The 27,875-nt window shown below is 37.9% G+C and overlaps 4 protein-coding genes across 4 annotated transcripts; 2 read left to right on the top strand and 2 right to left on the bottom strand.

Annotated features, from left to right (window-relative positions):
* The first annotated feature begins 914 nt into the window (after positions 1 to 914).
* LOC131769132 (uncharacterized) lies at positions 915 to 7,168 on the top strand. The gene is made up of 7 exons (XM_059084877.2): positions 915 to 990; positions 2,432 to 2,680; positions 3,460 to 3,559; positions 3,938 to 4,012; positions 4,130 to 4,158; positions 5,448 to 5,609; positions 5,811 to 7,168. The coding sequence occupies exons 1-7, from the start codon at positions 915 to 917 to the stop codon at positions 7,166 to 7,168; spliced, it is 2,049 nt and encodes a 682-aa protein (XP_058940860.2).
* Positions 7,169 to 9,228: 2,060 nt separating this feature from the next.
* Positions 9,229 to 13,142, top strand: LOC131769131 (uncharacterized). Its single transcript, XM_059084876.2, has 5 exons — positions 9,229 to 9,448; positions 10,008 to 10,132; positions 10,462 to 10,578; positions 11,273 to 11,336; positions 11,726 to 13,142. The coding sequence occupies exons 1-5, from the start codon at positions 9,412 to 9,414 to the stop codon at positions 11,737 to 11,739; spliced, it is 357 nt and encodes a 118-aa protein (XP_058940859.1). The 5' UTR covers positions 9,229 to 9,411; the 3' UTR covers positions 11,740 to 13,142.
* A 3,096-nt stretch (positions 13,143 to 16,238) lies between these two features.
* Positions 16,239 to 19,419, bottom strand: LOC131769108 (transmembrane protein 183). Its single transcript, XM_059084856.2, has 3 exons — positions 19,197 to 19,419; positions 18,173 to 18,256; positions 16,239 to 17,696 (listed from the first exon to the last, which is right to left on the bottom strand). Exons 1-3 carry the CDS (start codon positions 19,279 to 19,281, stop codon positions 16,759 to 16,761), a joined length of 1,107 nt encoding a protein of 368 aa, XP_058940839.1. The 5' UTR covers positions 19,282 to 19,419; the 3' UTR covers positions 16,239 to 16,758.
* Positions 19,420 to 20,218: 799 nt separating this feature from the next.
* On the bottom strand, positions 20,219 to 27,850 carry LOC131769083 (uncharacterized). The gene is made up of 5 exons (XM_066170921.1): positions 27,374 to 27,850; positions 26,370 to 26,690; positions 25,040 to 25,447; positions 24,518 to 24,759; positions 20,219 to 22,529 (listed from the first exon to the last, which is right to left on the bottom strand). The coding sequence occupies exons 1-5, from the start codon at positions 27,681 to 27,683 to the stop codon at positions 22,068 to 22,070; spliced, it is 1,743 nt and encodes a 580-aa protein (XP_066027018.1). The 5' UTR covers positions 27,684 to 27,850; the 3' UTR covers positions 20,219 to 22,067.
* Positions 27,851 to 27,875: the final 25 nt, after the last annotated feature.

The raw sequence follows: 27,875 nt of genomic DNA on the forward strand, positions 1-27,875 counted from the left end.
GTCAGGTTTCATTGGAATTGGAGCAAAATTAGACATTTTCCTACTGGATCAAAGGGTGGACTATCTTCAATAAACTCAAGGTCTTATCCGTGGCTTCATTTCTCGATCAAATAACCCTATTATGATGTTCATAAACGGAATAATTATTCAAGAAAGAACATAATTTAAAATAACAGCATTCAGCTCTCACTCTCGGCCTGAAAACTACACCCAGAAGCGGTAACTATTCTGCATTTCTTCATGCTCTTTCAAAATGTAATCCAGAATATAGGAAAACTTGTTCGAGAGGAAATCTGCGAGATGAACCCAATGAGTATGTCCGGGTCGTGATCCTGCCCCTTTAAGCTTCCCATCTTGTTGACATGTGGTTGTTTTTGCCCTTCCTTTTGGCTCCTCGGGCTAAATGTCAAAACCTATCTATTGGCACAGCAGTATTTATTTGGGTTTAGCCAAGAAGTAAGATAGTCTCGCAATAGCTTGTTTGATCATTTCCTTTTCGTTCGGAGATTTTCTGGCAGAACTAAAAATAGTAACTAATAGCCCGAAAGGAAGAAATAACTCGATGTCTGCAAGGTTTTGTTACTTTTGTCACGCAATTCACAATGACTCAGACGAGAATGATTTTTGTTTGTTGTATGTAATCAAAGCATTAAAAGAATACCTCACAACGCGATGTTTTCTTTACTGTTTTCCTCTTTGTCTAAGGAAACTATCTTGACAACACAAAAAGGTAAAAAATAAACAATTAGCGAGGACAGAAATGATGAAGACCCCCGATGAGAAGGGGCGTCACCTGGAGCCGTCAACCTACAGTGTCACGCGCTAGTCAGTGCACTTTCCCCTCCATCGCAGCATGTTTCTGGAATAATCTACACAGAATAACCTCATTCGCCTTGGAATCAACACTTCGTAAAATGGTGATGGGTATTTATCTAAAGATCCTTTTGAGCTACGAGCTTTTCCTTCTGCTTAATTGCAACGCGATGGAAGGTTAGTTACAGTGTCAAAATCCTTTTGCATCCTGGAAGAAAAATATTACACAGCGTGCAGCATATTCTGCTCTCGGTTACTTCGATTTTCTTCGGTTAAAAGTTTACCTACTGAATGCCAAATACATTCTGTATCTCATGTATAAAGGGAAGCCGTACCTTACCTTGGCAAGCTTTATTTCAATACTTAGTCCGTAGGAATAAAGATGAAAATTCTTCAGTTCTTGCAAATATTAACTAACCTCCACGCTGTCATATCACAGCACGATATTCATTGTTAATCGACGATAAATTCTTGTTATGCGGCAAATCCTAATTTTCTAGTAGCGAGTGCAAATTATTTTCCCGGCTTGAAATAAATGAGAAATTTTCAAATTCCTTTATTGACGTATTACTGAGGTGATATTATATAATCTGCCTTATAAAATTTAAGTTGATGATGAGTGTTAATATTTTTTCTACTGTCATCACAAGGGCGTTCACAAAGTAAATGTTCTTTTGCCAAAAGTGGACCTAAATATATGTGTATTTCGGTGCTTTTTGTTTTGTGTTGTTATCATTTTTGCCTTTCGAGGGCAAAACTTTAGGAGAGGTGATTGGGTGTCCATCAACAGTACATCTCGTAATGTCACATAATCATGTCACCGGCCTAACAATTTTAATTTGCTGTAGTCCTGAAACGAAACCATAATCTTCTCACAATCTGTCCTTATTAAGTTTTGCCTGAATTAAAAGAGGAGAAAATCCGCCCTAAATTGTGAAAGTTTTGCGGGTTGGCATTTCACGGGGCTTTATTTTTTTGCGATGCTAACGGGGAGTTATAAAAAATCATAATAATAATAATAAAAGAAGGAATTGACTATACAGACAGCATTTCAGCATTATTTTATTTTCCAAAACCTTAATTAACATCTTAACCTTCATTCATTTAAGTTTTCTTGTTTTATTTAACCTATGAAACAACCAAAGAAGTATTGCAGTATTCTGATCAATTGTCAGGTATTTGGGAGGCTATATTAAAGAAAGACTGCGTGGGTTTTTGTTGTTGTTGTTGTTGTTATTGTCTTCTTTGGGTTTTTCTTAACTGTTTGTACAGATTTGGAATGAAAGAGCATGAGCTTAAATCCTTCAAAGCCAACATATTGCACAATCCAGTTAGGTCACGTATTCCAAATTCATCATGAAATCGTCCATCCATTTATTTGTAATATACAAACTTCTTCTCTAAGTTTCACCTTTCTCCTCTGTTTTTGATGGGCTAACATGTCCTCAGCCAATGAGCATGCTGAAAAATTTGCATTCATATATATTTGTATGCACCGATTGCAGATCCGTGATCAGGACGAGGGTCGTGATATAAAGGTTGTTTTCTCTCATTTTTGTTTATATCTCCTTTCCTTACATTACAAATGTTAAAAAAGTTGCTATTTATTTATCCCTAGGACAACTTAAAACAGAGCCGTCATCTCTGAGGTCCACCAGCGTGACGTCATCTTCAATATCAGATTTCACTGAACGAGTAACTACAGAGGAGGAACAGAACATTCCGACAACATTCGCCACCGGGCAGCCGGCCATAACAAATACTACCGTGATACCAAATGAGTCTAGCAGGCCAACAGCTACACTGCTCCACCATAAGAAGACTACTGTGGGCTCCGCCGTGGCTTCACATGGCACAGAAAAAAGTGGTAATTATTGTTTAAAGAGAATAAGCAAATTTTCCATCGAGGCCCTAATGATTACAAGCCTGATAAAAAACCTAAGAAACATACTCTTCATCATATCTCTCGCTATTATATGTCACTGATCAACTTTTCACCATAATGTCAATAGTGTTAGAGTGTTTCACTGTTCATGAGTGCTCGTTATTGACAATTTCTAGTAGATGGTCATCTCTGAATTTTTAAGCCCAATACCTCTGACCTCAGGGTACAGCATGCAGCGGGGTGGGATGACTACTGCGAGGAGCTCAGGTTCTACTCGACTTTTCTAATTCATGTACGCTTGGAATGCATGATCCGCTTTATCCCTTTAGAAGTACTTTGCTCTCTCTAAGATCTTCGTGTGATTTTGAAAGCTTTTGCGATCATTTCGTCGCACCGTGGTGATAAGATATCTGGTCTCACTAGTCCAACAGAGTGATATTAAACTGAACTTAGAAAGCAGTGCCTGTGATAAACACACGCATCAACCCTGCAACCACTCAGATAAAAAAGAAAACTAACACCAATTACGACTCAATCGCTTTTATTTTTTTGCCCTTCGGATCGTTTGCAGCAGTCTTTAATGTGTGTGATTGCTTTGGTTTTGGTTTATCACAATAAATATAACTGTCCTCTAAGGATCATTGGGGTCGATTCTCACTAACCGACCTCTACAGATGATTATCCTATAATCGACTTTTCTTGCTCGCGCCGCCTGTCAGAGAGTGTTGGTTTGTGCTGATCTAAATGTTCCTTTTTTTCAGGAAAAACGCCCTTGACGTTGTATGGAGCAGTAGTGGGTGGTGCTGTTGTCCTAACAATGGCTGCACTTACAGCTGTCTGTTATAAAACTCATAGAAGCAGGTAACTTAATAAGCTTTACAAGGGAATTCTTAGCTAATGCAGTTTTTACCGAGATCACGAATCAGTGTTTACTTGAGGATGCATGGAGCAAACTGTCGTTTGCAAAAAACACTATCACAACTTAGTAAGACTAAATATATGGTTCACAACGGGAATTTCCAAAAAAAAACTTTGATATTTGAAAGGGTTCGTATCTACTGCGTGTGTTTAAAACGTAAGAGATCTGTCAGTGACACTGATAAATGAATATAGGGGTAGTTACTAAGGAAACTACGGCGCTGTATGGGTGGGTAGTATCACAAGATAATTTGTAGCTAATGCTTTTCTGTTTGAAATTGTGAAGAGATTTACCCCTACTAAAAGTAATTTAATCCACAGGCCAAGGAAGGGAAGCCTACGGGTGAAATCTGCTCCGGATTCAGAAGCGTTTGAAATGGAACAATTTCACACCAGGTACAGCATGTTCATTCAAATTAGGAACATAGTTAGGATACAAACATGGTCATTCTTGCTTGCTTGTGACTAAAAACATTCTTTTTACTAATTTGTTGTTCAATTCTTTGTCCTAAGGAATTCGTCCCCAGCAAGGGCCATCTCAGGTAAGGCAAGGGTCGTATTAGATGGCGCATTAGCGCACTAAAAAGATGAACACCGCTGAAATTGGTTCATATTGAAAGTCAAAGAGAATGCCTCTAGAATCTAGATAAATTTTTGTGTTGATAGTTGCGCGAAAGCTTCTAGCTTTCTTTTGTGAATTGATCTGCTGTTTCAGTTGTTCTTTTCTAATTGGTCTAAGTTACACGCGGTATGAGACAAGATGTTCTGCCTTTCTTTTTCATCAGTGACAAACACTATTTACGCGGTATTAGTAAGTTTCGATGCTCAACTCTCTCATTTGTTGTTTTTCACCAAAAAAAACTGTCGTTTTTATCTTTAATTCCTTTTTATAAAGTTGTTTTAAACCGTTTCTTTTAGCTCCCCCTGGTCAATTTCAGCACTAATCACCAATCGTGTACTGCATTGTTAGAGGAGGCGGAGCTTAGAGAAAATAACATACTCGCGGGAGTTTTGAAAAAGGTCCCACTGTAGCCTGTGGAGGACAAGTTTAGCAAAAAAGCCGAGGCAATGAGCGACATTTCCAGAAAATCACGATTTGATATGAATTCCACACTTTGCAATCTCCTAAAAAAATTTCCATAAGGTTTTCCTGACAATCAAATTAAAAGAAACAAATGGTAAAACAGCAAAGGAGTTTTTCCCTTTCACAAAATTACGTCAATAAGTAGGCAAAGTGCTGTTTCTTGTACTAGCAATATGTAGAAGAAGCAAGTTTTTTGTACCCATTTTGATATGTCTTCTAGACGTCCTAAAGCAAAAACAAAGGTACAGTGGGCCTCTATAATTTGTCTTCTTCAAAAGCCCTATGGTAAAAGTGATTTATTCAAAGTGATTTTATTGAACCCAAGAAAAACATGCAGCCCTCTTTTGCGCGACGGAAAGTTGTGTCTTTGTAACGCACTGATGTGAACAACTGAACAAATGAAATGCTTATTGCAAAATTTAAAAAAATGCAATGAAACGATATGGGCCGTCAAGATATTAGATAGGTTGCGGAAAAAAAAAATGGTCCGAGTGGAAAGGAAGTTCTCTTTCTAAGTGGTCATGGTATTCTTTATAAATATGACGCCATGTCTTCGTTCGAGTCTGCGTTCTTTCTCACTATAAGTAGGCCTAAACAACTTTCCCTTCTTCTTAGACGCCTACCCTCCTCCTCTCTATTCACAATCGGTTATCAGGATTTCTTAGTTAGGTGTTGTGCAAACGTGTGTACTTTTGAAGACAAGTGACACCACAGAGGGTTGATCGTGAGTGTTTGGGTTTTGTTTAGTGCGCAGACTCAGAAGTCGTGATTCAACAGAAGATTTACTGGACATTTCTCGACGACAGCAAGAACGGGGAATGGCCATGAATGCCAATGAGAACCAGTTTTTTCCTCCAATTAGTTTTCAGGATCACCATTCAGCTCATGTGAATCCTGCACTTATCGGTGGTGAGTCAAATTGTGTTCGTACAGTACACTACCTTCTATTTCAGAGACTTTAGCCCATGTATGTTTATTTCGTTGCTTCCCCATTCAATCCAACATGCCTCTGTTTGTTAAAATTTAGGCCGCTCAATAAATACATGTTAACTTAAAGGTAAATATAGAATCGATATAAAATCTAAGCTGCTATCATTATCCTATATTCAGAACATGGAGATTCGCCTGCACGGCAGACAACCAGAACCTTTCAAGACCAAATTCGAGTTCTCATCGAAAACGAAATCGACGAGTTAGTATATGACAGTGGGATCGAGGAGGAAAGCTCCGAGAGTCTCCGACGATCACCCGATCAACGAGGATCCTCCGAGTGCATCCCCGGTGGTACCTTGAATTCAAACGAAAATAATTCGGAGGGTAACAAGGACAGAAAAACACCTCTTGCTCAAGTAGGTGAACCGTTCTACCATGTTTTAGAGGGACCTGGGGACGAGTGCAATTCTCTGAGACACACTGTAGATGAAAATGAGAGAGTTGAGTCAGCAAGTATTTATCAACCGCTCAGTATCAGCCGCCAGAATTTTTCCAAGCAAGGGATCTTAGTTGACAACGCTGATGCTGAAGATGAGACGATATTGTCAAGTTCTGGAATTTATCAGCCCTTAACTCCATCAAAGAGAGTCATTTTAGATGACAAGACAAAAGTGACTTCGCATGGTGGCCTTGATAAAATAATCGACCACAACAACACGAAAGCCGCTGGATCATCTACAGCAATGTATCAACCTCTACTCGATAGACACAAAGCGCGATCGCGGTCGAACATTGACAGACCACGATCTGTTTCAGGAATCTATCATCCCTTAACGCCTAGTCCTGAGAGGGAAGGGCGTCATAAAAGAAGTTGGACAGCCCCGCAAGATATACTATTGCAGGACCTACCTAAGACTTCGAGGTCAGAAAACAGACAAGGTGAGACAGACCCGGTTTATCAAACAGTGGTTGATGAGCAACGGTGTCCCCTGAATATTGACGACCCAGCAAGTGTATCTCCTCGTTCTCCGAGACATTCCCCGCGGCCAAGCCCTCATGAACAACGACGAACAATCCACGAACCAACCTACATGGCAGTTCACGTGAGGCCCTCACGACAAAATAGAAGGCCTTGTAACAGTGAACATGAGCCCAGATACACCCCGCCACCTTGTCGGAAAAACCGTTCCCCCGTACATCCTTCAGTCTCCAATGCCCGCGCAGGCCACCGAAGGATTTCCAGTGATAGCGGCCGTGTTTTGTCCGCAATGCTAAACCCTGACAATACCGACACTTCAGGTCCACCTGATAATAGAAGTTCCCTTAGCGTTCTACCACGTCACCTTGGACACCGTAGAAACAGGAGCGACATCGGGCTATGTCCCATTGATCAAAGCCATGAGCATGCGTCGCGACGTCAGACTTCGGGTAGCGACGGTGGAATTCCGCGGACATCAAGCATGAGATCACTTGTAACAGAGTTTCAGAGATCAGCCAGTGACACAACTCATTGTAGGGTACATATCGGACCTTAAATATTTGTTCGATTGCTACTGAAGCCAAGGTTGTCAGAATTGAAACTTTGCGTTAACTTCTGAATATATGAATGAGTGAGATTAATCCAATACCTTAAACTTTTGTTGAATACCAATGAACGATAAAACGTGAGAAGATTTTGGAAAGATTTCGACATTCCATCTGCGCGGGTAAATTTTTAGGAGCTGATTATCCGTCAACTGACCCTCAGTGCTCTATAGATAATTGCAAATTCTCCTGATTGTACCGCAGCTTTCACCAAGGGATAACTTAATAATTATTCCTAGATTCTCAGGGATCACTTTTCTTCCGAATGTATTTTATTATTATTGACAAGATAAACTTGGCGTCGATGATCCTCAAGCCTAGTTCAAGCGTACGACGCAAATGCAAGTACAAGGTAAAGAATGTGCGAACGATTCTGGCGCAAATGCAAACGCAAGCGTAAGCGCGGAACAAGAAATTGAGAAAATTTTATTTCTTTCACTTGTGTTTTACACAAGGATTTGAACTTTTGTCTCATGTGTACATCTTGTATTGATCCTTTAAATCCGAGCCAAATAGTGACCAGCATCTATTTTCTCTTTACAGTAATACAGCTGAATTATTCAGTATGATGATAAGAATAGCGTAAACGATCGCCAGCTTAAGAGGCTTTGATTGTGAAACGAATTCTGCTCGTCAGTAAAAAAATTAAATGTTTTGGGGAGAGTATGGAGAATATAGATACTGATGAAATTGATTGATAAATTTCATGAGGGAAAGCGTTCTACTCTAAATTGTGTTGCAAATAATACAACAAATTAATCGTTTTGAAGAATCTTATGGGGGGGGAGCGAAGTAAAGCTTATTTTTGTCGCTTTCTTTTCTTTCCCATTTTTTAGTTTTTGTATATTTTTGCTCTTCGTTTTTATCAATATTTCTTATCATAGTCCGGTAATTAGGTCACAACAGTCATTTGTGCGATAATAGTATTCATTCAGCGTGGCTTTTGCTATCGCTACGCATGGATGAAATTCCCAATAACAATATTCTGCTTTTTTATCAAATAAAACAGTTAGATTCCATGTTACGCATAGATGAAATTCCCAATAACAATATTCTGCTTTTTTATCATATAAAACAGTTAGATTTCATGTTGTCGTAATTCTGCGCTGTGGGAAATCAAGGAGAACGTCAAAGTGTGGTTGGAACATCACTGACACACTCGACTGTGCCATCGCCTGTGCTCCTTTTTCAGTGTTTTTGCCACATTTTGACATAATCTGTGATCTGTTGCTGAGCAGAAGCACGGCACCATGGAATCTATTTGTGAAATAGACAGTTCAGGTCCTGACATTTCAACATATCTTACTGTTCTTGAATCTAGGCGTAATTCAGCCTCTGGCTGTGATGGTTTAGTTAATAAAGTATTTATCTATCGCTCAACCAATCGGAAAAAAGTAAGATAGCTTTATTCAGCAGAAATTGTTTCTAATTTGACAAGCTAAGGATGAGAAAGTAAATAATCTTTTGATACTAGAATATGTCTCATAATTGCGAGGGAAACATTTCAGTGGACAAAGTGCACAACTGTGTATTGCAAATTGAGATCAGTTCCTTTAAAGTGAAGGTTCACCATCATCTTTTTCCATAGTGATTATTTCTCAGGGCCACTCCTGTTCATGTTTGGCCATCAGCACTACTCTGATATAAGCTCCCGTCGACAGAACGTTAGATTACGTGTATCATATTACTTAGTTTGGAAAACTGGTCGGATTTTGGCTAAACGAGCCTTGAGCGATGACTCTGACGAGAAGAAAATTGCATAAGAAAAATACGTCTCACTATTACGAGAGAAATCCAAAAGTATCGCTCTCGAGACTACCCTCTGATAAAAGTAGTTGTCTCAATCAAGAAGAGGCCAATCAGGAACAGGTCCAACACTGACGTCAAATTGTTCAAAGTGTCACCGGCTAAGTAGATAACACACCACCTGTGACATAAACACGATTTTAGAAAAGGTGTTGTGTTCTATTTAAGTGCCTATTATGGCATTTCATTTTAGCGTTAAAGTCGACATACTTGTCAAAGAGATGGGATTCATTTGTTTGAGTTATTGCAAAGATGTTTAATCGCTCGTAGTAAGTGTGTTCAACGTATGTGCGGCGCTTTTCAGTTGCAGTTTATTTAAAACTGGTAAAGTTTGTGTTCTCAGTGTAAATAACGGCTTGTTTTGTCTACAACTCATTATATTCTGACGATGGCTACCTCTTTGACTACTAACGTTCTCGTTAACGGTAAGCGTCTTTTTTGATATAATTGTTCCACTGAATTTATTTTCAACTGCCATATTTTGAACGTGAAACACGACTTCCTAAATGGTTCTAGCGAAAACGAAGAGCCCAGTAAGCTAGACCTAAGATATTTCCTAAAACGATTGGTTCTACAAAAGATTTAGTGGAGGAGTGATTAGGCGTACATATCATTGCATTGTGTGAAAGAAAAGGTTAAAGTTGCGCCTAAAGAGTGCTATTGAAAATCAATGACAATCAAATCAAGTCAATAAGGCTAAGCATTAACAGGTAAGAAATGGCGATGAAAGTTCTCCATACGTAATAATTATTGATGAACAGGAAATGACTGCAGATCAAATGAACTTAACTGGTGATGATAAACTAAAAATAATAAAAATGTTTGCGATGTATGCCCTTTCGGAGTTCGAGAACTGTTTCAGACAATGACGATGATGTTATGAAGCGGTTTAACCCTTGTTTACATGTGTTCTTTTTATCTGAGATTTACGTTAAATGTTTTCTTCTTTTGGTTTGTTTTTGTTTTTTTTGTTTCTTTACCAAGCTCTTTTTATTCATTTTTCCTTGGCTGGCGTAATTTTCAAACGTGGGAGTTGGCCAAAAGAGCAGAAGCCACAGGTGTGGTCAGGACCAAATCCATGCTACGATAAAGATGGAAACCCGAAATTTGTAAGTCTTCATACAAATGCTGTTAACAGCAATACCTTTAAAAACCTCTAAAGTCCTAATGAATTGTAGAACTGAGACAACAACCCTCAAAGGTTTGTAAAAAACCAAGAAAGTGAACCACGTCACGTCAAGCTGAATCGTTCCATTGAAGTCTAGCTTTATTAAGTCGAACATTCCCAATCCTCTTCAAATCCTGGTACAGGAACCCATAAAGTAATGGGCTCCTGATGTTACCTTAATATTTTAATTATCCCATCTGACGCTAAAATTATCAAAACTTGCTCGGTGCCACAATTCATGTGTAACTTTTTCAAACCCTATGATCGTAGCCTCCTCCAAAAGACCCGCCATGGTTTACTGACGACATGTGCCATCTGAGCGTGTGCGCAGGAGCAATGGTTTTAACCAAGTCCATGTGTGTTATGAAAGGAGCCTTATGTGGACCGGTATGTTCATTACAAATATTGTTTTCTTGTGTTTATTTTCCGAACTTAGTCGATGAAGAACTTCGAAGTGGCTTGGTTTTTTTTCTTCATAACACCAGGAACGTCTACTGCATTATGCATCCCTCGAAGCTTTTACATTATCCTGTGCAATCCTTTGGGCATTTGAACTTTTGGAGATTAGTTCGTTCAAATTCCCCCTCTCCTAAGCCAAAATTCCGTTCAAATACCCTACTCAAGCATTATTCAATATTAAGGAAATTGAATGCTGCAGAATTTGGTAAAGTCACTCGGTAGTTTTTGGTTTTATGGTTGGGTTTTTGACATGGAGGCATCATTCCGTATGATGTTAACTTTTCTTTCTAAGCCATTAGCCCACGGAAGCGGACTCTTTATCTTTAAACTCCTGCATATTGAAAATTGAAATACACGGTACTCCGCTGGAAAGATTTGACACTTCCAGATCAAATTTCCCACTCAGCCGGTCAAGTTCAAACTCCTCACCCACCCACCCCCAAGGAAGTCCTTTTGTGTCAAATGTCCGTGGGTTGCCACGATGGGGGGAGGGGATTATAAATCTATGGATTGATCGGCACATAACGTTTGTTGTGGCGGCTGTCTCATTTGAGCGTGTTTTTAGAATATGAACGGTACGTAGCTTTCTTTTTCAATTGTATCCTTCCCTCTGTCCTTACAGGGTCAGTATTTAGCTGCAGTTCCCAAACCCCCCTCTCCGGCAGCCTGTTGTGTATGCAAGCCATGTAAGTGTCGTGTTGATCTTTCTTTCTCAATTTTTTTTTTTTTAACATACCGTGCATCCACTTTCAACGAGTTCGAGAAAGGGCAAAGGTTAATTGAATCTTATCACACTAAATAATGACGGTTTTGATAAAATTCTTTCATCTGTTTTGACTTAAATCCTTTGAATACCAGGATGTGATTGGGTATTCGTCCTTCCAACAGTTACACATTGTCTTGTAAGTTGGTCAAGATAAAAAATAGCCATCTCTCATTACCTGTCTTCTGGGTACTGCGTTGATATCAAAAGAAGTTAACTGGACTGGTTAGAGAGCCAAAGAACCTGGTTCTTTCACTGCAATGCACAATCTTGATTGCTTATTACTATATTATTTTTGTCTTACAAATGCAGTTGAACCACTTTGATGAGAAAGAACGAATGAAAAGGTTGAGAGATAGCATCTGCGCTAAGCCCACGTAATGCTAGATCTCACCAGAGTTTCTATCCAGTCCGTGGTACAAATCATGTTATGAAACGTCGACGGTCGTCATCAGGTTAACAGCCGAACTCGGCACCGAAAATTGCCCGAAAATTCAACGAAGATCGTCTCCGAGGATGAGAGTCGCAAGTTAAACATACGAGTGCAACTAAGTTGTGTAGCACGAGAATTCTTTTTTCCGTATGTTTCTCTTTTATTTGGGGGGGCAAATGATCAGTGGGGGCCGGAAGTCAGATGTACATTGGACCTCTTCCCACAATTAAAAAAGGGTACATACTGGACCTTAAAAGTTTGTTGCACTGCAAATATGGCCAAGGTTCCAAGAATTAAAACTGTGCGGGCGTCCACATAACGTCTGATTATGAATGAGAACGACTACCTTTAACTTTTGTTGCATTCTAATGAATTCTGAAACGTGAGAATACTAAAGAAAGATGTCGATATTACACCTGCGCGAGTAAATCTTTAGGAGCCCATTATCCGTCAAATGACCGTCAATGCGTGCTGCAGCTTTCACCAGGCGATAACTTCTCGGCTGACCGTGCCTTTAGCAATGACTCTGACAAGACTAAAATTTCATAGGAAAAAAAAGACTCACTAATATGGGAGAAATCCGAAAATATCGTTCTCGAGACTACCATTTAAAAGTAGTTAATTGTCTAAATAGCTATAAAAGTCTAATCAAGAACAAGCCTGACACTTCATCCTGTCTTCCTACCACTGATGTCAAATTGTTTAAAATGACACTAGCTAAGTAAATTTAACACACCACCTGTGACGCTAAACACGACTTTAAAAAAGGTGCTGTCGTATTCTATTTAAGTGTCTGTTATGGCACTCAATTTTGGCGATGAAGCCGACATACTTGTCAAAGAGAGGGAATCACCTATTTCAGTTGCTCACTAGCTCTTAGTGGTGAGTGGCTTCGACCTCTGTGCGGTTCTTTTCAGTCGCAGTTGATTTAAAACTGGTATATTTACCTTGCGCTCTTGGTGTAAACAATGACTTGTTTTGTCTCTTACTAGTGATATTGTGACGATGGCTACCCCGTTGGCTATCTACATTCTCTTGAATGGTAAGAAATTTTGTCGTGCAAGAATTCCTCCGAATCTACTTTATTTCATAGTATTTTGAACGTGAAACACAACATCGTACTCACGGGACGTGTGATTATGTTATGGTTAACAACTATTCATCAAAGTGGAAGTGAGTGGTTAGTAAGGGGGTCTCAATGGGGTTGGCCGTTAATTTAGTCGTTACTCTTGAAAAAAGTTAACCGTAAAAAAAATTTCTGGTAAGGACAATGGAAAGATGTTAACCGTTAGCCGTAAATTGGCCAAAATTTTAACCGTTGGCCGTAAAAGCCGTCACACCGTTGAAACTCACCAGAGGTGGGTATTTTTCCGAGCCGCCAATAGCCTTTTAGGACCTTTTAGCCGCGCCGCCATTCATCCATGGCCACCATTAGCCACCGACATGAAGGTAAATATTTGTATTGGTATATATCAAAACAGTGAGGTAATATAACACAAACAGATGAATTGAACTCATCTGTTCCTGCAACGATTACAATATTTTCGGGCGGAAATCCCGAGCGAGTTCCTGGGAGGTTAATAGCAAAGATATCCAGAGTCTGAGTAGCCAGTTAGAGCACGCCCTCTACGCAATTCACTCTTTAAGTATATCCTAATGGAGTTTAACACTTGCTTATATTTGGTTATCTCATCACGAACAATTCAACGAAATGCAGCGGAATGTTTGAGTTCCTTATTTGTAAGATATGTTGTTGGAAAAGAGACCAACCTTGAACACTCCAGAAAAACGTTTCACTTTTTCACCATTATATACTTTTGTTTCCCACATTTCGCACCTTCGTTTTCTCTTGATATATCAACGGTTATCTTTCCTCATTTGCATTTGATAATTGTGAGATGTTGTCGTTATGTTTTTATAACGTTACTTTTCATCCTTAAAGGTTTTTAAAAAACTCTCGTCATCTGAGATTTATGTTGAATTTTTTCCTTTTTTAAGTTTATTTTTGTTTCTTTACCAAGCTCTTTTTATTCATTTTTCTCTGGCTGGTGTAATTTTTAAACGTGAGAGTTGGCAAAAGGAGCTCAAGCCACAGGTGTGGTCAGGACCAAATCTATGCTACGATAAAGATGGAAATAACAAATTTGTAAGTCTTGGTGCAAATTCTGTTGACGTAATACGGGCTTTAAATACTTCCAAAGAAACTTCCACAAAAGTAATGGATCAACATCAGTATATGAGCAACTGCGCACCTACCCCTCCCCTTACCCAACAGCAGTCAAATGATAACAAGTTAGGGCCAATGTTGGGGGGGTTAGGGGAAGGGTAGGTGTGCAGTTTCTCAGATATTGACATTAATCCAAACTAATTCTGGAACGAATAAAAACAAGTCGTGGAACCAAGAACCCTTTACAGCTAACTGTTAACCCCATCGAGACACTCCTCCCATAGGCTGAGAATAAAGATAGAAAGAAAAGTGGTCCACCCTGTATGACTCGTCAAAACCAGGTTGTTTCGTTGAAGACTGACTTATAGGTCAAATTCCGAATGCTCCTTAAATGTTACTAATATATTCTATTAATCCTAGCTCTCGCTAGATTTATCAAAAAAAAAATTACAGTGCCTAGCTGTATCCATGATTTTTAAAACCCTATGATCGCAGCCTATTCCAAAGGACCCGCCCTGGTTTACAGACGACATGTGTCATCTGAGCGCATGCCTAGGGCTCATGGTTTTAACAAAGTCCATGTGTTTCACGAAAGGAACTTCATGTGGAGAAGTAGGTTCACGAAAAAAATTTGTTTTTTTTGTTTTTGTTTGGACATGTTTATTTATTCACAATCATCATCATCGCATGCAATCATCAGCACAAGTAAGCTCATAAGGCCAAGTTTAATCATTCACCTGATCTTTGTCTAAAAAGACAGAAAGTTGAAGGGAGGACTTCATAAACTAAAGAACTTTCGGTATTTCCCGTAATTGATTGACGCACACAATGAAGAGACGTTTCCAGACTTTTAGTTGCTGAAGAGCGTCGTAGTGACTTGAAACGAAACAGAAATGGGATTTCAGGGAAAGACGAATGAAGACTCGACTTGTTTTCTCGTATCATCATGAACGTTTACTGCAATAAAGTTTGTTGAAGTGGCTGTCTCTATTGAACTCTTAAGTATGTGTTCAATACAAACAGTAGCTTTAATTTTTTTCCAATGTATTATCCTCTTTATCCTTACAGGGTGAGTATTTAGCGGCAGTTCCTGAACCCCCTTCTCCAACAGCCTGTTGTGTATGTAAACCATGTAAGTCTCGTGTTTTTTTCTGTTTTTTTTTTACACGCCTTGCATCTACTTGACTTGAACTCGGAGTTTGAGAAAGCGCAATCTTCAATCCTTTGAATCCCAGATGTGATTAGGAATTCTGCCTTCTAACTGTTATGCATTGCCTAGTAAGACTTGTAAGTTGGTCAAGAGTATTGATTTTACGTAGAAATATACAAAATATTAATCAGTAGCGGATTTAGGGGAGGGGCTCGGGGGCTGCCGGCCCCCCCCCCCACCCCCCTCTATTTTGAGTAAAAAAAAAATCGCAGAAGGAAGAAAAGCCGGAAGGGCAAGCGACAAAAAATTAGTTCAAGGTCTGGATCCGCCACTGTCTACCCGTCTGCTGAATATCGTATTGATATCAATGACTCTTACATTGCACAATCTCGATTGCTCATTTATTTTTTTTCTTCAAAATATAGTTGAGCCACTTTCATGAGAAAAAACGAATGAAGCACTTGAGTGAAGGCAGCATCTTCGCTTGCCGACGATATGCCAGATCTACTAATCTCTATCCAGTCCTTGGTACAAGTCGTGTTATGAAGTGTCTCCTGTAGTCTTCGCCGGATCTTGACTCAGTGCATCCGTTGCGGTTTCATGGCCTTGATTTACAACGCCCCTAGCTAGCTCCAAAATTGATTGATAAAATTGACGAAGATCGGGTACGGTCGGAGGTACTTACTGAGCGCGCGGTTTCCGTCCTGTCATGCCTTTTTCAAAATATGACACAGTCCTATTACTGAATACAGTGAATGTGCTCGGCAGAAGGGATCCGTGTGGGCCGAGGAACAGGTGTAATAAGACAGATAGAGTATTCATAATATTGCTTTAAAATGCTTTCAATTTTTGATGAATTAAAAGACATTACAGACAAATTAAAATGAATGTCCTTAAGTGGCCAATCAAAAGTGAATACAGGCATTAGACCTAAATTTTGGGGAATTTTACTACTATGATAAAATAAAACATCAATAAACATGTGAAATATATTTGCGTGATTGAAAAGTCAATGAACACGCAATTGTTTGGTTTTTTTTACCTAATTTATACAATGACAAAGTCAAACTGATAATATATTGCAGATGATGTTTTATTGATTACAATGGCTATTATTGACATGGTCTTCGCAATGAATTGATTATACTTTGTAGTAAACCTAGACTATGACGTATTAATCATTTACCCTTCACACCTTAAGATTGGTGTGCATATTCTCCACACTGTTCCCTACACATTTCCAATGGTACTGACAAGGAGAATTTGTTCAATACTTAAGAGCTTCTCTGGTGTGTGATCATCTCCTTTATTCTCATGACCTTAATGTTTGATTCAATAGTGATACTGTAAGGAGAAATGAGATGCAATCATTCTTAATGGTTAAAGGGTTAACCCTTTACACCCTAACATCAGTACCCAAATTCTCCATACTCTTCTCTATACATTTCCTTTGGTGCTAGCCAAGGAGAGTCATTTAAAAATCAAAGCTCCTAGGTTGGCAATTATTACCTTTATTCTGATAATTTTTATAAATGATTCAACAGTATCACTGCAAAGAGAAATTAGCTGCTAGTCACTCTTAGTGGTTTTGTACTCTACAATGCATCCTCACAGTGAGGATAAAGTGGACTCCACCAATTAATTACTTTAGCATCATATGCTGGCTCAAGGATAACACTGTTTCCCTCTTCCTTTCTATATCGGCCATCACTACGAGGTGAATGAAAAATTAACTTAATGCTGTTATACTTCATGTCACGACTAACACCAATGGAAGCTTTTGTCAATACATGACCTTGCACAGGAGAAACAGGCAGGTAATTAACACAATTTATTTGAAGAATGGAGTGTCCATCTTCAGGATTGTAATTCAAGTCATCAACTTGTGCCAACCATTCTTTGGAGAAATAACGAGGTTTACTTTTCATGCCAGCTGTTTTCTGAGAAAACTTGAAATAAAACGCCCAGATTTTCTTAGTTTGCTTCTTGCACAAGGCCTGCTTGTACCACATTGATATGCACATGTGACCTTCCAACACGTCTGGATCCTTTAAGTTATTATGAGACACAACACGAGTCCTAAATGGCTCATAGCCATGGAAAAGAGCTCTTATAATCCTTGCACGTAGTCCGGGGCGACACTCTATTCTATGTGGTTGTAGTCGTTCAGGTAGCTTGTTTGGCCTACTAATGTAACATTTATAGATTCTACACCAAAACATCCTTGTGTTTGTGGCTTGCCTTGCTCCTCTACAGATCAATGCAAACTTTTGCACATGTTCAGGATCAATATACTGTGCTAGCAAACACCATATATCGAGTGGATATAACAAACCATTCTTGTTACACTCTGTGTGTGGAGTATCCTTCTTTGTTTTCCTCTTTGATCTTTGTGATCTGGAAGTTGATGTGGATTGTTGTTCATGGATACCAATTGATGACTTCTCATCCTCTTCATCAGACAGTGAATCAAAGTCAGTTCTGTCATACCAGGGGATCATGTTTTCTTTTTCTGCTTCTGTAACTATTGCTGCTGTAAAAGGAACATACATATCACACGCTTTTAATCTATAATATCCCATGCAATGTGTTCTCATGAACCATAATTAGGTAGACTGCCATAGAGAATACTTCAGAGGTTGAGAGATAGTATGCACATCCTTTAAACCTTAGATGAACAATTTTTAAACTTTGTTTTGTCAAAAAGAATGAGCAAAGATTTGTAGAGAAATTATATGCCTGTTTTAAATGTCATATCACTTTGAAGAACACAGAAGAACAAACAATGAATTCTGATAATCAAAAGATTAGCACGAAAAACTATCATAACTGTTTAAATGCCCTTAAATTAATAACTCATTTACATCATTAAAAAAAATATTTCTATGGGCTAGAATTAAATTTAAGCAGTAAAGAAGTCATGATCCTTTACATTATAGAGAGTTACACCAGAATCTCTTTCATTTTTACGCCAAGAGCACTTATATGCATAACTTGTATCAAACATACTTGCACTTGATGAAAATCCTTTTGACACTCGCTTGAGTGCTTCCTTTGCATGTTTGGCATTAACAAAGTCTTCAACCACTGGATCTGAAACATTTTTGGTATCAGTAGCATTAATCTACATTGATCAATGATATCACAAAGAGGTACCTCTATAAGGTTGGGTTATGATTTATGTTTCATGAGACACACTAGCCAGGAGGAACCCTCCACTGTAACATGCCACCGGTGTTATAATCACATCCAACATCCATATTAACGAAAACACAATTGAGTAGAGTCCAATTCAATCTGTAATCACTTGAGTGAGAAACAAAATCAAACAACCACAAAACAGGAAACCAATTTCATATGATTACAGATGGAATTAGATTACATGACTATGAAAAGATTTCTAAAACAATTAGCCACCACAGTTGACTAGGTGAAATGCACCAATTAACTATGCAGCCTCCACTCCTCTCTCTGCAAAGGCGTGTTCCTCTTTAACCTGCACTCAAGCTAAAGATGGCAAGAACGTGCACCCTTGATTTTCAGTTTCCACCTCTTAAAAATGTAAACAGAGGCATTCAATGTCCGTGAGTAGCTTTGAAAGAATGCTAAAAATCCAAATTCCTTGACCGGAAACCTACCCGATGTAGGTATTAGGTGCAGATGAAATAATGAATCCCTAAAAATCACCGGCCGTCGCAAGTTCGTTTAAACGCCTCACCCTTATTTCAATCTCCATCACTGAGAGGCTAAGAAAGAAGAAATCCTGGAAAAGTTGCAATTGAGTAGAATTTACAATTTTTTAAGCTTAAATTATTTTAATGATTCGGAAGGATTCAACAGTAGAACATTCTTCATTCAAAATCCTCATGTTTCAATTCACAATAGACGAAATTGGGAACTTATCTCTACAAGTCAACAAATTAAAAGCAATAGAAGAGCTTTATTAAATGGCTCAGACTAAGGTCGGAAGAGACCCGAAGCTCTAATAGCTGCTTATTATTAAACAAGATTTAGGAGAGAGTACTGAGCTTACCTCTTCCATTCACATCGTTGTTACACAGGGCTTTCTGAAGCTTTCCAGAACGTTGCCCTTTATTCCTACGTTTTTTCCGAGACATAATAATCTTCAGTCATAACCAGACTGCAACACCAACTTCATGCCATTTGTTCTGCTTTACTTTTATTTCAGCTTTGTTTACAAGACGTCTCCCAGATCTGCCATTTTCCTTCACTAACTTAGTAACCTGGCATTTTTCCAATTCCGTTTACGTGCTAAATGACGTCCCCGCTCGGAAAATCTATCAGACTTTCTTATTTTGAGCCCTACCTGCTACTCCTTGAACATCACTCGAAGGTTGTTAAGGCGATAGAGACTCAGTTCCACATGAACAGAGCCTGGTTTTGAGAGTTAAGAAAGAATTTACTCGGGAGTGCATGCATCTGGCTAAAGAAAATCCCAGAGTGCACGTCCACCCCTTCTCTCCCCTCTTACTGAAGGGGGTCCTACAGATCATGTCTACTCCTCTTATATGGCAAAAAATGCCCCTGACCAGGATGCTAAAGTAGGATCCCAAAATATTTTCCACACTCCTGCTATGTAAGCTGGTTTGTAGACTATAGTCATGGAAAGTGTCATTTTTGGAAATTTTCTTAGAAAAATAAATTCGTAAGGGACTTTGCGAAATTAATTTAAAGAGCCTGGTTGAAGAAAATCCCGCCAAATTTGATAGATGTCATTAAAAATTAAAATAAGTGGACCCAAAACTAGTTTTCTTCAGACAATTGCTCGTCTACAGTCAATTTTCAATTTGGTGTTCCCCATGGATTACATTTTGTGTAGCTATCAAATTCATTTCCAGAGCTTTATACAGCATCAGTAATTTCTCTTCCCGTATCTAACAGAATAAATTATTAACACATTTCGATTGATTCCTGTTTATGACACGTTGAAGGAAAGATCCCTACATGATGTCATCACTTTCAACATTAAATTGAGTCTTAAATTGTTCTTTGCTTTGTACACCCCTACTACTTAGAATAATATCTTAACACCCCTCACAGCAAACTTATAATTTATTGCAGCCATTTTGTATCACCTTTAGGGTTCCTGTGAGAAAGCAGCAAACCTAAAATATACAGCCCTTCTATATGACAAAAATGGCAGCAAAAATGATATAAAAATTGATATTGGGTAATATGTAAGACGTTATGACCTAATTTCTTCATTCCAAACTTTTGATCATTTTTATTATAACTACATGACATCAAAATGTGTCAATTCTTACAGAGCAGCATAACAGTTATAAAGTCAAGGATATACAATCTGACTTTGGTAACATTTGGTTGACATCATTCACATAATAAGACACTGTTTCAGACATATTCCTTCTTGGCTCCAGCTGTTATGCAGCTGGAGCCATAAACTGTGTCTTGGTCCAATTTTATACTATTTAAATTGTATATTTATGAATGATTTCATGGAAATTCAATCTTAAAAGAAAATGAAAATTAATCTATAACCTTATTGATCAGAAACCTATCATTCATTGCACTGATGAGCCCATAGAAAAATTGAAACATACTGGGCTGGTTATTTAAACAAAGTGTAACCCAAACCACAGTTTTGCACATTCAGTGGACCTCAGGCTTCCTAAGGTATATAAGGGGGTGGATTTAATTAAATAAATGCCCTTCTGCTGTTAGCTTTCAGCCCTCTTTATACTGTTCACAAAAATAAATGCTCTGATAAAAAGTTCACCAAAATTGAGGATTGTTTAGGATGTGGTTTTGTTAAACAATGGCTAACCTTTGTTTAAATAATCAGACAACTATGTTCTGCTTTCAGTTTTTTTCATAAAAAAGCTAAAGGCCACTCTCTGTTAGTTTACCTGCATAATAACCCATGAGGAATGTTAGAAGAATACTTAAAAAAATTTGTAAATCACTTACCTCCAGCTCATGACTTACAAATTTTTCATATGTTTTCCAAAAATCATACATGGATTATTGCACTGGAAGACTGATACATGGAAAGTGCGGTCTATTGCTTAAATACTCTTTAGCGTCCAGTGGACAATAAATGTTTTATAATGTAATTCTCCCTTGCATTCTCATGCTTGGGCTTCCTTTGGCTATTTGCACCACAACATAAAAAGTGCAGCTAATAATAAGATATGAAAGGTCTTGGTTTAGAAAGTTAAGAAATAAGATCCTCAATTTACTAAACTATGAATGTACCTTTACATATGGCTAAAAGAAATCCCAGGGTACATGTCAACCACTCCTCTCCCATCTTTCAGAAGGGGGATCTTGTTGTTCATGTAAGCACTGACTGTGAACTGGCATCTTCTGGTTTTCATGTCAAGGTATTAGTTAGTCAAACATTAAACTCTTACTTGTGGTACACCTGACATTTCACAAAAGTTGCTGGTATTTCACAGTCAGAATACTGTGGAGCTTTTCCATCAATTTTCTCCTTGGTTTGCATTAAATTTTCCTTTTTTTTTCTTTTTCAAAAATATTGAATAGATGCAAATTCATTTGAAACAAAGGATAATGACATTTGAACCAAGGGTAAAACTGAACCATATGAACTACATCACAAGAGTGGAATATCATTATAAGGTGCACTGAATTGCATACCTTATGACTAGCCAACAATATTCTAACAAATGTCTTTTAAGAATGATTTTAAAATATTTCTTCCACTATGTGGCATCCTAATGGAGTTTTCTCCACCTTTGAAATAATATTTGAAAATGTGTTGACTAGATTCTTACAAAGAAGTAGAATTTGCTTAGGTGAATACTGCATACAGATACAAAATGTAGCATACCTCTATGTTAACCAGCTAATTTGCATGCATGTATGCCAGATACAGAATTAAAATTTTATGCCTTAATCATTATCCAGGCCAGAATCTCCGTTGAACAACTCTCTGGAGTATCCTCTCTGAGACTTCAGTGGTTATTACACAATCAGTTGATAATGAAAATTGCGAGGTGGTAGTTTGTGCTTCCTCCATGTCAACATCACTTGGTGTTCCAGGTGCTGCAACAATGTTACGGGTAGATTGACGCCTTTTTTCCAGAGCAGACTGAAATGTCTCACAAGCACTAGGGAAGTCTTCATCCAGTGAGAATTTCTTTGCCAACTTTGTAGCTGGTCCAATGGCCAATTGTCCATTGAATAGCACACGACTGACATGAAAAGATCTTTGATTAAGGCCCTCTTGAAGTTTAATATTCAGATCTTCTAGGGAGACATCTCCACCTTCTGTCTTTCTGATTTCCTCAATAATAATGTCATAGGCAGTGCCGAAGAGATGTTCCTCAGAGATATTTGCACCAATTATACACCTGGCAACCTATCAAAAGGTAAATTAGCCAAGGCAATCAAACACAAATATTCAGTAATCGTTAAGTCTTCTAACTGACTCTTAAACTAAGAGGGCAGGAAAGTTTTCCAGTAATGTTGTACCCTTTTTACATTTTGCTGGCTACTTCAGTCATCAATTCATGACCAATGATTTTTAAGGAACAGTCACCTCCATTAAAACTCAAATAAACCCCTACAATGTAGTCCAGGTTAAATAAGATACCTGTCAGTGATCAAACTATGTGTTTTATTTGCTTTCCACAGGTACAGGTAGGTAGGTTTGATAGGTTCCTATGTGGAATACATAATTTCTATAGATCACAAGACTCATTTGACCACTTCACTAACCAGAAATTTATAAATAGATAATATTAGGCTGTTTCCGCTCTAAGACTAATACATACAATAAATGCAAAGTTGCATGTCAAACCAGTCAATGACAATCATATACTAGTCACCTTATTCAATGGTTAACATACACTGTTTTAATTAATAAATGTGGACATTTGGCAAGTTGTATCAACTCACTATTATTTTTCCAAGCCCCAAAGGGGCAAGGAAATAAAAGATTTATTCTTCCACTACTATTTCATTTCTTGGTACTTTGATTTAGTTTGCAAAACACATCCAATGGCCTATCTGTACATCATATTGATCGCAAAAGGAAGACGTAAAAGACACAAAAGGAAGACGTAAAAAACCAACTTTGGTTAACAAAAACAAAACCATTCACCAAGTTTCACTTGTGACCAACAAAAAAAATATGCTGTGCTTAATAGTTGTTTCTTTAAAAAGCAAGCCTAAAAAAGGGAAAAAAATAATCAAAATTTGGAGTGCTCATAGTGGCAATTTTGTTGCTCCGTATTTTTTGACTTGTTCTATGGTGTAATATCATAGCACATTTTGCAGGTTCTCATGACCTTAACTGGTAAAATGACTATCATGATAATTATAGTGAAATGATAAATTAATGAAGTTATCAACAAGCAATTACATTTTTCAAAGAAAACCCTCCAGTCAGGATTTGATTCAAGTCAATGAACAGATTTCAGTTGACTTGTGCACCAAATGACAAAAAATCAAGTCATGAAAGCAATTTACTTGAAGTTCATTTGGCAAGACTTATCAATATAAGAGAATTTTCTTAGGATAGTTGCCACACACTTTTGGGAAAACTTTCCCTTGAAATTTTAGAACTTATTAACATCCACAGAAAATCAGATTTTATAAGTTCCTATGGATAAAAACAAGAGTTTGGAAAATTCCTGAAAAGTAGTCCCTTGAAATTTTGCCAGCAAAATGAGTCTCTACACCACTTGCATATGCCCAGTTGCACAATATGCATGTCCAGTCTTTGATACTGCTCTACCACAATATCTCTCCAATCAGTTAGAACACCAGCAGAAGTAAGCACTACGCATAATAAGCACTAATGATTTATCTTATAGACAGGCTTTAGAAGTTTTTAACATACCTACCTTGTATGACATGAGAGAGGCAATTGTAATTCAATGTTTAAAGAGATAAGTAATAACAACAATCACAAACTTTATTCACTACTTCCGCCACCTTGCCTTGGCATGTTGTGAACATGGAAAATCACAAGTTCCAAGTCCTGCGTTTTAACACCAATCATTTTAGAGACAGTTTTATTGTAAGCCATTGCCAATAGCATGTCCTTGTACAACTCATATATTAATTGATCTGATTTCGAATAATTTTAGTTTTATCTTAATTAAAATTAGTGTTTACATAATGATAACCTTTATTATTGTTAAATTCTTATGAATTAACTTTCTTAATTTATTATTATATAATTTGTAGCTATGATTAATTTACATTTTACACTCTTGTAAAAGTTGTTGTTATTCAGCCCTTGGGCTGCAAGGGTAATTTTAATAAAACCATCTATCTATCTACAATACTGTATCTCTCTGATCTTGGGAGTGTAAGGGTAAAGAGCCTTTAAATTCTTACCTCAAAAATAAATTTGACATCGGGTATCTGGAAAAATTTACCACCTGTCTTTAGAGAAATTCCTGTGAAAAAGTCTGTCACTAAGTCATGTGCTGGGTCCGGAATGTATGCTGGCTCTGGCTGGGGGACCACAATAGTATGAAGAGTGACATAATTCTTTGTAAGCTGATGACAGAGCTTCATCACATCATGGCCATGTTCACACCGAAAATTTTCAAGAGTTTTTCTTTGATCCAATATGGCTGCAATCAAATTGATGAAGCCAAAATGCTATTAATCATGATTCATGAATCTTATCAAATTACAGTAATAATCTAAATATTTCTATGTGAAAGCATAAATGAAAGCAGTCTTGTCTCATTCATAGCTTTACCACAACCTCAAGGAAGTAACCCTATACTTTGCAGCCACAGAGGGTATTATATAAGCAAGGCAAAATCCTACAGCTGTAAGCATTATCCAGGCACTGAGTCCCTGTAGCTTTTCTCATAATTCATTACAAATGAATTTCTTTACACTCACGCAGTAATATGCAGACTTTGATGGCGTTTCTGCGACACTTATCATTGTCATCACCAACTTCACTGAGTTGGACTGCTAGTGCCAGTCCATCTGCTAGCCCTCTTGTTCCACCTGGCCTTCCAAGACGACGCAAGTTCTCTATGGTTTCTTTCATAGCATCCCTTCTGTCTGTAAATTTTTGTATGAGTGCTGTTTTATTGATTTGAGGATCACCAGATCGCATTCCAGGGCGTGGATGCCTTTGATGGTTTTGGTAACTGATGAGTGCCAGTCTGAGATGGAAACTGTCGAAAATATCATTGATCAGATACCTCAGTTGAGTCTTCAGACGTTGTAACAGCACTGGATTTGATAAAGCACAGTCAACAACTAGAATCAGGTCCAGGTTTTTATCATCATGATTGCAATCTGTATATGCAGCAAAGAAAACAGAAAAAAAATTAAAACATTCACAGAACAGAACAGCATATCAAAATGCACAGAACATTCTTTCCAATTTTGTTCACAAGTCTGTATATCAGCTGTAAATAGGATGAGATGGCAAAGAAAGGAAAAATCAAGGAAAAAGTTACTGGTAGATTTTTTTTAGTCTAGTTATTTCCTTCTGAGTTCTCCTCATAATTTCATTAAATTGTCAAGGTGAGAGGTGATGAGGAAAAACTCATCAAAGCAACAACTAGGCACTCTGATCTAACACCAAATTGTTGGGGCTACAAGGACGACTGTAAGAACTGTGTGATTGACTGAGCAATTGATATTGGGATCTTGAGAGTGAAATGGGTTAATATCAAAACAACAAATCTAAACGACTAACTGTACTTGGGCTACAAAAATATCACCCTATTGAAAAACACATTTTACTAACAGTAATTGACCGGATAATTTTTGATATCCCACTATACATCTCCACACCTGTTATGCTGAGAAGAATATTGCTTGGAAAAAATTTAACTCTAACCTTGACTAAAAATGAGTCATCGTTGATTCACATCATTTACTAACTTACAGTAAGACTACATAAATATCTTATGCAAACTTATATTGTTGACTGAAATTTTTTTAATTCTCGAGAGGGTTCAAACACCACAGCCTGTTCCAATTTTGCAGTTAAATGCTTGAAGTCAAAGCCCAACACTTTGCTTTGATTTATGAACATGAGCATCTATGTCACTTTTCTCTATTATCATTTTAGTAATTTCCTCATCTCCAAAGTTTGTCATCTTTTACTTTCAATTAACATATTAAGTAAATAATTGTGATGACCATTTTGCTGGTTGATTCCACTTTGTCATTTTTATGAGTTAACATCCACACTGTTACAAACACTCACCTGGAGTGATTAAAGAGAGTGAGCGTGTAATTGGCTGCAATAGAATTTGGGATTCATTGCCAATTCTCACTGCTTTGACCCCGCAATGGTTAAGCCAAGGGAGTTTGTGAATAGCAGCCCATCGAAGGTTGTCTACCATTTCCTTCCTATTGGGGATTTTAAAATTTAAATTCCACCAATTGACTCCCACTTGCTCACTTCTTTCTAGGTGTATTTCTGAGGGATCAAAACCCAGAAATGCATTCATGCTGTGCACAAGGTTTTTTTGCACATTGACATCTGCTTCTTGCATACCAAAAGAGAAGCACACCAGCTCTACAGCTGCAGAAGTAACAAATAAAATTTGTCTTTGGTAAAATGAACACTTTTTTATTGCATCAAAAACAAATGACTCGGACTATCAACCCTCTCTTACCCTCTCTTACTTCGAACTGACTTGATCTTATTCAATCATGTTACCCTGAATCTAATTGTCATGCATTTCCTGTACTTAGTACACTTAGTTTAATTTGACCCTCAGTACCTTGAATCCTTTAAAACTTTTTCCAATTTTTTTTCGTTTATTTAAAATATAACAGTGCTAACTGTCCTCCAAAATAATGGATTTTTGTGAGAAACCACAGTATTCTTCGTCTATTCTTTTTGTATTGCAATGTTGGAATGTGTTAGTCCAGTCATGTTTCCAGGGGCTGGGATACATTGAACTGCTGTTCACTGATTATTAAAATCAAATCTGGGATTTGGGTAGGGCATTTGAACGCAATTTTTGGCCCCAATTTGGGGACGGGAATTTGAACAAACCAATCTGCAAAATTTCAAATGCCCAAGAGGGGGAGGGCGCGTTGACGCTTCGAATTGATCGGCGTATAACACTGGTTTTATCTTAGGGCACTTATGAATTAATTTAGTCCTTGATCTTATGATATTAAAAAATCAACCATTTATATATCGGCATTATTCTAATTACAAAGAAAAATGAGGAAAACCCAATGCTGTCACATTACCTGGTGATTCGCTCTGTCTATAAGCTGTTACACGTTTCACGAGATCGAGCCTTCGAACGTCCGTTAAAAGTTTCTCAAGGTTGCCTAAGTTGTCCTCTCCCAAGAGACCCTGTTGTATCATTTTTGAAAACAAATCTCTTGGTTTGCTACACTTCTCCAGATGTCCTGAGGGGATGGATCCCTTCAGTAGAAATTTCAAGCCTTGTAACTGGTCTTCCTCGATTTCTTGAGACAGTCGCTCCAAGAATCTTCGAAACTTGTTCAGTATGATTCCTCCGCTCACAACAACCCGAGAATCGCCATGAGCCATGAGTGCGAGCCATCAACCAAGTAAAGCCGTCTGAATGTTGCCTTCATCTAGTTTTCAGGTTCATGTCATGCTGCAAATTCACGAATCAACAAAACTTCCATCGCCTTTCGCGGAAGGAGTTGTGAACTATTTTGCATGACAACGCTAAAAGAGGTCATTTACAAGTCGATAACATTAAATAAGTCATATTCC

The sequence above is a fragment of the Pocillopora verrucosa genome, chromosome 8 (genome assembly GCF_036669915.1).
Source record: "Pocillopora verrucosa isolate sample1 chromosome 8, ASM3666991v2, whole genome shotgun sequence".
Classification (NCBI taxonomy): domain Eukaryota; kingdom Metazoa; phylum Cnidaria; class Anthozoa; order Scleractinia; family Pocilloporidae; genus Pocillopora; species Pocillopora verrucosa.

Coding starts and splice junctions, on each gene's coding strand:
- LOC131769132 (XM_059084877.2), top strand. CDS start 915: ATGGTGATGGGTATTTATCTAAAGATCCTTTTGAGCTACGAGCTTTTC. Junction 991..2,431: donor TAATTGCAACGCGATGGAAG/GTTAGTTACAGT, acceptor ATTTATCCCTAG/GACAACTTAAAACAGAGCCG. Junction 3,560..3,937: donor TATAAAACTCATAGAAGCAG/GTAACTTAATAA, acceptor TTTAATCCACAG/GCCAAGGAAGGGAAGCCTAC.
- LOC131769131 (XM_059084876.2), top strand. CDS start 9,412: ATGGCTACCTCTTTGACTACTAACGTTCTCGTTAACG. Junction 9,449..10,007: donor TACTAACGTTCTCGTTAACG/GTAAGCGTCTTT, acceptor TTCTTTACCAAG/CTCTTTTTATTCATTTTTCC. Junction 10,579..11,272: donor AAGGAGCCTTATGTGGACCG/GTATGTTCATTA, acceptor CTGTCCTTACAG/GGTCAGTATTTAGCTGCAGT.
- LOC131769108 (XM_059084856.2), bottom strand. CDS start 19,281: ATGTCTCGGAAAAAACGTAGGAATAAAGGGCAACGTTCTGGAAAGCTT. Junction 18,257..19,196: donor CAACGATGTGAATGGAAGAG/GTAAGCTCAGTA, acceptor AAAATGTTTCAG/ATCCAGTGGTTGAAGACTTT. Junction 17,697..18,172: donor AGGATTTTCATCAAGTGCAA/GTATGTTTGATA, acceptor TTCCTTTTACAG/CAGCAATAGTTACAGAAGCA.
- LOC131769083 (XM_066170921.1), bottom strand. CDS start 27,683: ATGGCTCATGGCGATTCTCGGGTTGTTGTGAGCGGAGGAATCATACTG. Junction 25,448..26,369: donor ACTCTCTTTAATCACTCCAG/GTGAGTGTTTGT, acceptor CTGCATATACAG/ATTGCAATCATGATGATAAA. Junction 22,530..24,517: donor ATGTCAAATTTATTTTTGAG/GTAAGAATTTAA, acceptor ACCTTTTGATAG/GTTGCCAGGTGTATAATTGG.